Here is a 12,907-nt window from a genome sequence, read left to right as displayed (position 1 = left end):
ACTAGAGAGTATGCTTTGGTGTCACTGGTGGTGGGCTAATGGGTGGTAAACAGGTGGCCTTATCCACCCTTTTCTTGTGCTTTGGGTGGTAAGGGCTGTCCAATGCTTCCTCAAAAGTAAACTGTCTCATTGCTGACTTATCTTTGGTTTGTAGAGGCCTAGCCATAATTCTACCAGGTTCTTGGTAGACCAGCAGTTGTTTTTGCCATATTCTAGTAACATTTCAAGTACCAGTTCGACAGTGTTTCGAGCTGGTCTTTTGTTTGCCCGAAGTATGTGACTTGGGTTCCAAAGCAGTTTTCAATGCCAATGTTCCCGGTGCCGAAGTACTTGATTTCAGTGCCGAGGTGCCCCTCGGTTTGGGTGCCGGGGTTTTCTATTCAGAGTCTAGACTCAAGGCCGATGACTGGTGGGCATGGGCCTTATTCTGTTGCTTGGCTGCTGAGCCAGGGCTAGGCCTTTCCGGTACAGCTGTTCGTTGCAGACCATGGCCTGAAGGTCAAGTTGGCCAGTGCGAACACTGTGGTCGGTCTAAGACAGACTGCCGACTCTTAGGGATAATCTTTTGAGCTAGATTACGGTTGGGATGGATAGGGCTTACTACTCACTGTTTGATCCGGTAGAATGTCCTCAATTTTGAGTTTGGATCCTGAGTTGTCGCCATGAGAGGAGGGTCTCATCTGCTGCAAAGGCCTGAGTTTGTGCCTTGTGGTAGTATTCTTCAGATCCATAAATGTCTGGGGTGTGGTCTTCTGTTCGTCTGGATATTTCGAGTCATCTTGGCCACCAACCGCGCAGCGTCTTTTTCGGTCAGAAGCACTTACATGCCTCACAGATAAGAGTCTTGATGATCTGGTGACAAGCACAAGTTACAGACCAGGCGTTGGTCGGTGTGTGGAAATTTGGTGTGGCAGCGTGGGCAAAAATTAAAAAGGTGTCTGTTCCATCACCAGGTGGGCATAGCGTGAATGGAACTTGAAAAAGAAGAATCCACCCTGAAGGGCGTAGGCCCTCTGGGTCTTGGTCGGCTGGAATGCATCGCATCGATAGGAGACCGATGTATATTATAAGTAACCGCAATCTATAACAATACTGACATTAGAGGCTTAAATGCTACTTTTACCAACGTTGTTGAGATGGAACAGAGGAGTACGCAAACAAACCCAATGGTAGAAAAAACACAATCTAACAATGGCGTCGAGGACCATGCGCATTGCAAACAAGTGGAGTCACTAAACCTCATGACTCAAATGATTTGTTCCAAGAAAAACAACTTGCACACATCCAAGTCAAACACTACATGGCAGACGTATGCTCAGCATGTATATCCACAGCCACTCATGCCATCAAACAGTCTGTTACCTCCTCTGGGATTTTTGTGGATACCGTCAATACCAAAGTATCATAGATTCTTATATTCAACATCATGTACTTCTACAAAATGTTTAACTGTACCGTGGCTCAAATCTGGATTACTTATTGCTCTATATGATCCCCTATCCATTTTTGTTTAACACAAAAAAAATGCTTTATGTTATCATGCTCAAAATAGTGTTTCAATCCAAAAGGCACAGGGACTTTAAATGACCAGAGATAGATGGAAGAGCCCCATCAAGACAAAATGGTAAGAGCCCAGTCAACTGGCAACATACAATTAACCACCGTATCACAAATGCTTCATCCTCGTTTACATCTAAAACATCCATAGCAAGGTGCCAGTGTTTATTCAGAAGCTTCTTTATTTGGTCAGTTTTTGTTATCTTGTCTCAAAATTCATCGTGGAGTACCTTCTAGACCTTACTATTCGAGTACATGATGAATTCAATGTTCCCTGAACTAGAGTTTAACCAGATTTATAATACTTCAAGAGTGACCAAATCACAAGTCCAATTTAGGAAACCATCATCAATATATTGTCTTCAATGTGTGGTATTTGTCAAAAAGGGGTGAGTATCAGTATATATATGATGAAGATATTCAAAACTATCCAAGCTAGGTTTGCCAGTCCAGAGCAAACCCAGCTCCTATAGTTACCTGTGACAGAGACAATAAAATCTGTGGGGATCATTACCAACCTTCTATTTTGTTCAAAACAGTTCTGTTATCATATAAAGTTGTGTGTTTGGTATATATTACTATATACAGAAATTGTATTTTTAGTATGACCAAGATTTGTATCACACAGTCAAAAAGAAAATCCTTTAAGCTGGTATTCAAATCCATACTTTACGTAACATAAGCACTTGTGGATGACACAACAGTTTGTATGAATCAGTCGATACACTTACAGAATGACTCCAAAATAGAACTCCTTCTATAAACTACATTTCTCATTGGAAGGTTTTGTAGTGGTTTGTGAATCTCTGGTAAGGTATAGATTGTGGGAATTCTTTGATTTTTTTGTTTAGGAAATCAAGCTCATTTTCACTAGGAAACTCCACACAATATGCCTCATTTGTGACACTTCTCATCACTTTACTCTGTGGTATCACTTCTGAGCTTGGTGTAATACTCTATAACATATAAATGATAGAGAATTTCAGCAGAGTTTGTAAAACAGTACCAACCCCCTTATCAGCAGGTTTGATAATGTTGTGATTAACGTCTATGGAGACTAATCCTATTTATTTTTTTAGAGATGATGTTTTTAATATTCTCTCACTTCCGGCTCAATAAATCAGTGCTTCTGAAAACAACTTGCTCAAGTGTTAAAACCTCTATAAGTACTGTGTGAACAGGGAGAGTGAATGTTGAACGAGGATGTAAACCTGTGGCATGTGTACATACTTGTTAAAATGTATGATGAAAATAATGTATAAGCTAACCTTACAAAAAATTGACAAACTAGGTCTTTCAGTGGGTACAAAAGATATACCGTCTCTTAAAAGAGAGATTTCTGAAGAGATAAGAGCAGACTTTGACAAACTGAATATGGACGCCATATCTAGAGGACTCCTTGGGCGTTCTTCAATACTAGTGTTCAACACATGTAATACCGGCATTGGGTTTTCTTTTCCCGTAGGTCTCCTGTTGGTAAAATCCACTACCACAGGCTCTGTCCAGCCCTTTTCCTCCCTTTATCTTGTTCTATTCTGCCTCTTTGGGGAAAAAAAAGTAAAGTTGGGGCTCAAACAGTCCAGACTCATGCCACTGAGACAGGGTTGGACTAGTTACTGTTAGTAGCTTTTGGTGAATAGCAGCAATTTCATTTTGGTGGGGTTCAGCTTCAGGCCAAATGCTGAAAGCCAGATCTGGATGAGGTGCCATCAGTGTTTAAGAAACGGCAGTTTAAAGTAATTTGTTTAAATTGCCAACCTTATTACGAGTTTTGGAATGATAATTGCCAACTACCAACAAATGCTGGACTCTAAAGGTCCTTCACACTGCATACAGAACACTGAGCTTTTTCATGAATGTTCTTTTTGAGGACCTTTCTTAGCGAGACTTTCAACAAGGTGATAACGGTCTAATCGTGTGAAAGGGTTACTGTTGTTCTGCAACAAATAGGCAGCATTTGTACATTCTGTGCCAGGTTTTGAAGCTGAATGGACAACCATACTCATTACTATTACTCATAAGTATTACAATTTTGGATTTCAGCCTTCTCATGTGTGTAAATAGACTCCCATTGTACACGGTCTCAGTATAGATCTGATGTTACATTTGCATGAACTCTTGATTCATATGTCCCTGTACGTCTTTAAGCTCCAGCAGAAGTTGTGACTTTTGAGTAAATCTTTTGAACACTTAGTGCAGCAAAATGGTTTGATTCCTGTATCAATTCTCAGGTGCTGTTGAAGATTACAATTAAATCTCTTCTTACACTGACTTCAGGAGAACGGCTTCGCTCTTGTGTGGGTTTTCATATGGCAGTGGAGAGTTGTCTTTAGAGAAAAGCTCCTCCCACACACTGTGCAGTGAAAAGGCTTCACTCCTGCCTGAATTCGCCTGTGACACTGATGGTCACAATGCTGAGTAAAACTCTTCTCACACTCAGGGCAAGGAAACGGCTTCACCACTGTGTGAATTCGCAGGTGACCTTGTAGATGTGCTTTCTGAGTAAAACGTTTCCCACACTCTGTGCAATGAAAAGGCTTCACTCCTGTGTGGATTCTCATGTGACGTTGCATATCACAATATTGCCTAAAGCTTTTTTCACACTCGGTGCAGGGAAAGGGCTTTAATCCCATGTGGATTCTCATGTGACGCTGAAGATTTGCCTTCTGAGTAAAGCTTTTTTCACACTTGTTGCAGGGAAAGAGCTTTATCCCTCTGTGAATCCCCATATGAACTTGAAGAGACTCCTTTTCAGTAAAGCTCTGTTCACACACTGTACAGGTAAAAAGCTGCTGGTCTGTTTGAATTGTTTGATGCAGCTCAGTTGTGGATTTCAGAGGTGAGACTTTCTTATATTCAGCAGATGCATGTGGCGCTTTCTTACTTGTACTGTCTTCTTTTGACTGCTCTACTGAAAATGAAAAGAAAACAAATTATAACATGTTTTTTTTAAAATCATAAACACAGCATGATGTGGACAATGTCCCACTACTGAAGTGCTAGGTAATCTATAAACAGAGTGGCTCTTCGACGGAGACGTCACATCCACAGCACCCAGATACCTCTAGGGGTGACAGTGCTGCGCTTTACGAATGTTGATTGAACTTGAGCCATATGTCTTTTTATCTCTTTTCTTTTCTCACTTTGTATATTGCTTTAGAATTGCATGACGTACTTGAGTACTATTGAAATCACAGAAAGGTGTCATGGGAAGTTTATTTTAAATAGTCGCGATAAACCTGAGACGACTAATTCTGAGGTTTTTGAGCATTTATTCTGCTTAGTTTTGATAATTCAAAAAGACATTCATAAATCAATTGGACATGTCTTTTAAAAGGAAACACCAAATTAGTAAATCACACAATTGCAACACATTTGTATGCGTGATTTAGAACCATTTCTTTTGTGAGACAATATATACAACACATACATAATATCAAACATTATTTGTGACAAAAATATATACAACAAACCAATGATCACAAGACAAACATCGATAGATTATGTGTGCCAGCCTGAAATTAAACCTGTCCTGCATTTGCATTGAAAACACAAGGCAGACAATTGCTCATTCAAAGACACATGTCTACTGTCCTGCCTGTGGGAGGGTGGGGATGCATATCCTACTTGAGGGTGTTGACAACCTAGAACAAGGGGGAAATAATTTCTATTCAGTCCCCTTGTGGCACACCCTGTTCTACCGTCTCCCACACTCAACAGCCAACGCGTTTCGAATCCCCAACAATTCCGGGATTCTCTTCAGGACTTGGACTTGGTTTGGGCTCTAGAAAAATGAAAAGAAAAAATGTTGCTATAAATCTGACGACTCCTTGTATGACCAGAACTTGATGGCCAGCACATGTATGATAGGTGCCTCAATTGTGCTGCAGACAGATGTCCATTATCTGTTCTTCAATTCATAGTGTTATTCGAGGCTACAAAAAGATAGACATCAGGGCATTAAATGTACGATGTACTACATGAGAAACACATCGTATTTCAAAGGCTCATGGAACGGGGTTCCTACCTTAAATTTTCTGGCCGTGTGGAAACTCTTGATGCGGATTTAAAAACGGTCCAGGATCTAGGGATGGGAAGTGAAATTATTATCAGTACTGACTCTGCCTGCATTCTGTGTGCGCATTAGAGTTCAACAGTGAAAAGCTGACTCGCGCTACAATGTCACCTTGAGACTCGTGAAATGTAGTTAGAGCTCCTGGGCGCATCGCCGTGAATTTCTTCTGCAATAATCCTGACTGTTTCCTGTGTGAATGGAAAACTACATGAAAAGAGGCTCCTGGATTTTGTGAAACCCCAACTCTCCCAGCAGCAGGTTGTGACTTGCCTTTCATTTCAGCCATGTGCAGGCAGCTAGAAAATCATCTGGCTCCTCTCATTCAAACCGGCAGCACTTGGTAACTGCCACTGATTCTTCCTTAAACAACCTGGAAGTCGAACTGTTAGGTCAAAGGCCCCGGGGATTGTGGGCCATGTAGTCCATGTTCAAAGCAGGTGACATTTCAGAGTTTAGTAATTTCAGATAACTCATTCAGGCCGTGCAAGGCCGTGTTAAATTTCATAATGAGAAATGCCTCTCTTCGTGCCAATACGGTCTCGGGGTCACCACCTCTCAGGTTGTTCTTTGTTATCAGTGACAATACAGTCCATGTAAAGTCATCAAATCTGTGGTTCAAAGTTATAAAATGTTCGAATTTTATTCTTCAAACATGAGCAGTGCGGCACAATCCGATTCCGTACTTCTTGCAAGGTTTTTCCAATATATATCTTTTTGCACGGGCATGTAACTGCGTACACCACGTTTTTGGATTTGCAATTCGTAAATTCATTGTGATGCCAGTGTCTCTGGCCGTCAGTGAAAGTGCAGCCCTCAGTGGTGGAATTGCATACCGAACATGTTCCACATTTATGATGCCCCTGCACAGGTGGAAGATTTAGCATGGTGCAAAGTGTAGACTTTTTTTACTTTGGCCTGCTGTGTTGGCAATTTGGTACCCAATACTTCTGTTTTTTTCTCAAAGCGAAGAGGGGTGGTCCGATGTTAGGAACTGTACCTTCAATCAAGTGCCAGTTGTTGCGTATAATTTTCTTGGTCATGGACTTCATTAATAAAATAGAGTGTGTCCCCTTTGATCCAGAAACCAATCTACTAGTCACAATGGACGTGTCATCACTATACACTCAGATTCCCCAAAAAGATGACCCTGATGCCATGGAAGTATTTTTGGAATCTAGACCTAGACCTCATCAGGTTCCAACGGAATTCATTCTGAAATTAGCATCAATCTCACTGAAGAAGAACCTCTTCAAATGTGACAATGATTTTTTTTATCCAAGTCAAAGGCGTAGCCATGGGCTGTCCATTTGCGCCTGAGATGGCAGTCCTCTATATGGCTAAGTACGAGGAGCAATTCCTGTATCAGAACAATCATTCAGTCCATACCTGAAACAGTGGTACAGGTATATTGATGACGTTTGGTGCCAGTGGGAGGGGCCGGCCAACATCGTACAAGAATTCCACACATGGTTGAATGATCGCAGCCCAGACATCAAATTTAGCCTTGAATACAGCAATCAGAGTCTTGCATTCTTGGACGTGAGTGTGAAAACGTCACCCAGTGGGTTAATTACCACACTTAACACAAAACCCACGGATAAAAATAATGCCCTCCACTACAGAAGTTACCATCCCAGACACCTCAAAGACAATTTGCCATTTGGCCAATTTTTGCGCATAAGGCGCAATTCCTCAAGAAGGGAAGACCACGAGTTCCATGCAGAAGCACTTGTTAACAAACTTCGGGAAAGGGGTATCCTAAGAAATTGTTAAAACACTCTCTCAAAAGGGCATGGTTCATACCCAGGGAACATTTGCTAACCAAGAAAGATCAATTCACCTACTGATCATATTGTGTGTGTTTCCACGTTTGGTCCCTACACACAACCCGTGAAGAAAATTATACGCAACACCTGGCACCTGATTGAAGGTACAATTCCTAACATCGAACCACCCCTCTTCGCTTTGAGAAAAAAACAGAAGTATTGGGCAGAAAATTGCCAACACAGCAGACCAAAGTAAAAAAACGTCTACACTTTGCACCATGCTAAATTTTCCACCTGTGCAGGGGCATCATAAATGTGGAACATGTTCGGTATGCAATTCCACCACTGAGGGCTGCACTTTCACTGACGGCCAGAGACACTGGCATCACAATGAATTTACGAATTGCAAATCCAAAAACGTGGTGTACGCAGTTACATGCCCGTGCAAAAAGATTTATATTGGAAAAACTTCGCAAGAAGTACAGAATCGGATTGTGCAGCACCGCTCACGTTTGAAGGATAAAATTCGAACATTTTATAACTTTGAACCACAGATTTGATGACTTTACATGGACTGTATTGTCACTGATAACAAAGAACAACCTGAGAGGTGGTGACCCCGAGACCGTATTGGCACGAAGAGAGGCATTTCTCATTATGAAATTTAACACGGCCTTGCACGGCCTGAATGAGTTATCTGAAATTACTAAACTCTGAAATGTCACCTGCTTTGAACATGGACTACATGGCCCACAATCCCCGGGGCCTTTGACCTAACAGTTCGACTTCCAGGTTGTTTAAGGAAGAATCAGTGGCAGTTACCAAGTGCTGCCGGTTTGAATGAGAGGCGCCAGAAGATTTTCTAACTGCCTTTGCATGGCTGAAATGAAAGGCAAGTCACATTCTGCTGCTGGGATAGTTGGGGTTTCACAAAATCCAGGAGCCTCTTTTCATGTAGTTTTCCATTCACACAGGAAACAGTCAGGATTATTGCAGAAGAAATTCACGGCGATGCGCCGAGGAGCTCTAACTACATTTCACGAGTCTCAAGGTGACATTGTAGCGCGAGTCAGCTTTTCACTGTTGAACTCTAATGTGCACACAGAATGCAGGCGGAGTCAGTACTGATAATAATTTCACTTACCGTAGATCCTGGACCGTTTTTAAATCGGCATCAACATTTTCCACACGGCCAGAATAGACGGTAGGAACCCCATTCCAGGATCCTTTGAAATACGATGTGTTTCTCATGTAGAACATCGTACATTTAATGCCCTGATGTCTATCTTTTTGTAGCCTCAATTAACACTATGAAATGAAGAACAGATAATGGACATCTGTCTGCAGCACAATTGAGGTACCCATCATACATGTGCTGGCCATCAAGTTCTGGTCATACAAGGAGTCGTCAGATTTATAGCAACATTTTTTCTTTTCATTTTTTTAGAGCCCAAACCAAGTCCAAGTCCTGAAGAGAATCCCGGAATTGTTGGGGATTCGAAACGCGTTGGCTGTTGAGTGTGGGGGACGGTAGAACAGGGTGTGCCATGAGGGGACTGAATAGAAATGATTTCCCCCTTGTTCTACGTTGTCAACACCCTCAAGTAGGATATGCATCCCCACCCTCCCACAGGCAGGACAGCAGACATGTGTCTTTGAATGAGCAATTGTCCGCCTTGTGTTTTCAGTGCAAATGCAGGACTGGTTTAATTTCAGGCTGGCACACATAATTTATCGATGTTTGTCTTGTGATCATTGGTTTGTTGTATGTATTTTTGTCACAAATAACGTTTGGTATTATGTATGTGTTGTATATATTGTCTCACAAAAGAAATGGTTCTAAATCACGCATACAAATGTGTTGCAATTGTGTGATTTACTAATGTGGTGTTTCCTTTTAAAAGACATGTCCAATTGATTTATGAATGTCTTTTTGAATTATCAAAACTAAGCAGAATAAATGCTCAAAAACCTCAGAATTAGTCGTCTCAGGTTTATAGCGACTATTTAAAATAAACCTCCCATGACACCTTTCTGTGATTTCAATATTTGGGTGGCCCAGTCTGGGGAGTTCAGGACCCAAGCCTTCCTTGTTTTCAGTACTTGAGGACTAAGCATGCTTTTTCACATTGGCCAGTTTGAATTAAATCACTTTTATTATCAAAGTAGTTTATTTTCTCTTTTTGAACTGTTATTTATGTTGTGACTTTTATTGTCCTAAATTGTCATTTATCTTAGCCCCATTCTAAGGAGACGTTGTTCTATTAAATAGCGATAATTATAGCTGGTGCAGACACGAATGGGCCAAAGGCAACTGCTGCCCAGTTTGGACCGATGTGATGGTTGCAGAAGTTGTAGCCTCGACTGGCTAAAAGGCAACTGCAGGTCCAATAGGGCCAAAACGATTATCACAACTGACACAGAACAGAAGGAGGTTGCCTGATCCTGCTTGACCCTTCTCCTCGAGTTGTGCTCTGGAGCCTCACCACTCCCGTGTCTCGGTCCTCCATCCAAGACTCCGGACCCTGTTGGACCTGTGATGTTTCTCCTCCAACACCTACTGCCTCCCTTCTGTGCCTCGCTTTGATTCCTGCGGTCTCTTGGTTTGTGCCTCTTTTTCATTTACTGTCCCTCTCTTTGTGCCTTGTTTTCTCCTCTTACTGCCTCTCTTGTACTTTACATTGTGCCTAGCTCTTCTCTTTTTTCTCACCTCTTACTGACTCTTTCTTGTAACCCTTATGCCTCTCCTCTACTGCCCTTTGTTGTCTGCTGCATTTTTTACGCTCACTCTTTGCACCTACGTTTGCCTCCTGCCCCTCTTCTTCTGCCTCCTGCAGTCTTTCCATTTGAGACATTCCTTTTCTTGCTCTTTCTTCTCTCTCATCTTTCTTCTCTCTCCTCCATTCTACTTGTTTTCAGCTCCTTCTCCCTGTATGCATCTCGTTCCCCCTTTCCACTCTCCATCCTGCCTTCTCTGCTGCAGTGCTGATTGTGCTGCCCACCACCCTCTCCTCTACGATCCCAGAACTCTTTTTAATGGTGGCTGCAGAACAGATAAAATCACAGGCATGGCAAAGGCAAGCCCATCTGTACCCATTGGTGCCCAGTACTAGGACCACCCCCCCCACTCCACCGACCACCCATCGCAGCCTGAGACGCTACTTGGCTGATACACTTTGTGCCCTTAACCCCAGATGCCTGTCCCCACACTGCACCCTGGCATCCCATGACAGAATGTGGATCCTGCTGCCCCAACCCAGACCCCCACCCACCACACCCTACATAGAACTGCACCAAGCTCTCCACTACCTCACAAAAACACACACACACACCATCACCTACCTACTCCTCAACAAACATGCCATGGAAGTCAAGGACCTCCTGCATGATCTCTCTCTGGATCTACTATTTCTCACCAACACCCAGCATCTGCTCCGGACATAACTGTAGATATACCCCCCACGCTGCTTATCCCCTCCACTGGCACAAGATCGCTGGAGAAGACATCCAACAAACCTTAAGGAGGAATCACTATCATCTACTAAGAGGACCTAAATTGCTCTGCCACCTTGGCTCCCACCAGCGACCGGCTAGATCACATGGCCTCCAAAATCAGCACCTCAGGCATCACAACGCTGGGACTAGCAATACATTAACACCCCCACCCCACTCCCGACCCAGATCAATTTTAGCTACACTCTTACTGATCTTCTTGCTCCTCTGGCCCTCGCATCCAACTCCTTCATTCTACTCAGGTACCCCAACTTCCACTTAGAGGACCACACTGATCCCAACACTACCACTCTGCTGTAAGACCTCAGCATGAGAGTGAATAACCCCACCCATATAGCCGGACACCTCCTCAACCCCATTCCACCAACTTTCAAGACACCATGGTAGACAAGCTTATGCCACCCACCTTGACAGAACACTTCCTCATTAGTTTCTGCCTCCACTTGCCCAACCAGCTCAGAACCACTCACACAGCCCAACGCTAGTGGAACATAATCCCTAAGGACATCAGGGTCTCTGATCTTTGGTCTCAACACTCTCTCCCACCACGATAACCTAGCATGCTCCATCACAACTGCAACAAGTGAATCAGCTCCTGTGCAAATCCCCATTCCAACACTCCTCTGAAAACCACCCCACGCCCCAGTCCAAGCCACAAGCAAGCTGGTACATTGATGAACTCCAGCCCACAAAGTGTGCTACGACGACAATGGCACCATTCCCACGACAACACCGAATACTACAAATCAGCCCATGGGATCTACCACCAGTGCCTTAAAACCACCAAGCACGTAGCAGTCACGGAAAGAATGAAAAGCAGTTTCAACCCCTACCGTCAGCAACCCAGGTAGTTTTCCAGATTTGGCTACAGGCCTTGCAGAGAATGGGGTGGTGGAACACGCTGACACAGAAAACCCCTTTATGGAATAATGGCCATTTGCCACAAGTAGCTACTCTGTCAGGGTTTCGTGGATGGGACAGCATTGGTAGCTCTACCCTGGGGGATGTTATGCGGGGCCGATTCTGAAGTCCTTTCAGGACCTACAAAAAGATTTTCAGATGCCGAAAACCCAATTTTACAAATACTTCCAATTTCGTAACGCCTTCTCCACTAGTCTGGAGGGCTTGAAGTCGCTGGCGGAGTTCAGTCCGATAGAGGCGAAGGTATTTATGGTGACCTTCAGGATCATAGGATATCTAAGATCTACCAATCCCTGGTGACTCACTGCGTCCCCACACTGCAGAAGCTTAGAGGGGCCTGGGAGGGGGACATTGGTCCACTTGATGAGGAGGAATGGACGGAGGCCCTGGCCTCCCCGCGGGGGGCTGCCATAGCGGTGCGTCTGCGCCATGTCCAGATTAAATATCTCCACCGGGTCTACTTCACACAGGTTCGTTTGTGGAGGGCGGGACTGGTGGCCTCCCCATGTATCTAAGATGTGAATGAGAGGAGGGGACCCTGATACATACGATTTGGCACGGTCTCTTCTGGTCACGTTCTGGAGAGGAGTTGTAACTTGTCTCTCTGAGGTGTTGGGCTGGGACTTGCCCCAATCGCTGAAATTGGTGCTCCTACATATCATGGATGGGATTGGGGGCAATATTTATAAACGCCATCTTATGTTGCTAGGATTTACTCTGGCGAAGAGAGACATCGCTAGAGCATGGAAGGCGCCGGCACCACCCTCAGTGTCGGCATGGAAGAGGAGATTGGACTTCTGTATGGGTCTCAAACTCCCCATTTTCACTGCAAGAGGGTGCCCGCAGAAACATTTTAAGGTTTGGAAGTGATGGGCGGACTACCGAGGATTGCTGCTGGAGCCGGTCCCTGCAACAGGGCCCCTCAACCCAGTTTAATTCTACCCTGCTGGTGCAAGCTGCAGTTTCTTGTATTATTGCGTACTGTAGCGAGTGGTTGTGGTGCTAAAGTCATAGTTAGGCTGTTTCTGGATAGCTGTTAGTGCGACAGGGGTGGTTGGGAGGGGGTTTTCACACA

The 12,907-nt window shown here is 43.8% G+C and overlaps 1 protein-coding gene across 4 annotated transcripts in view; it reads right to left on the bottom strand.

Annotated features, from left to right (window-relative positions):
- Nucleotides 1–1,721: 1,721 nt before the first annotated feature.
- The window catches only part of LOC146800043 (uncharacterized), a 50,722-nt gene continuing 39,536 nt past the window's right edge, over nucleotides 1,722–12,907 (bottom strand). For 2 of the 4 annotated variants that reach the window (XM_085620948.1, XM_085620950.1), the window contains one exon: nucleotides 1,722–4,465. In XM_085620948.1, the coding sequence (XP_085477074.1) occupies nucleotides 3,831–4,465 (635 nt within the window). In that variant the 3' untranslated portion in view covers nucleotides 1,722–3,830. Of the gene's footprint in view, nucleotides 4,469–12,907 lie in introns of all 4 variants that reach the window. The other 2 variants (XM_085620949.1, XM_085620947.1) reach the window with 1 other exon arrangement.

The sequence above is a fragment of the Triturus cristatus genome, chromosome 8 (assembly GCF_964204655.1).
Source record: "Triturus cristatus chromosome 8, aTriCri1.1, whole genome shotgun sequence".
In the NCBI taxonomy this organism is placed as follows: domain Eukaryota; kingdom Metazoa; phylum Chordata; class Amphibia; order Caudata; family Salamandridae; genus Triturus; species Triturus cristatus.
Note: the sequence above shows the minus strand (reverse complement) of the source record. Positions and strands in the feature narration are given on the sequence as shown.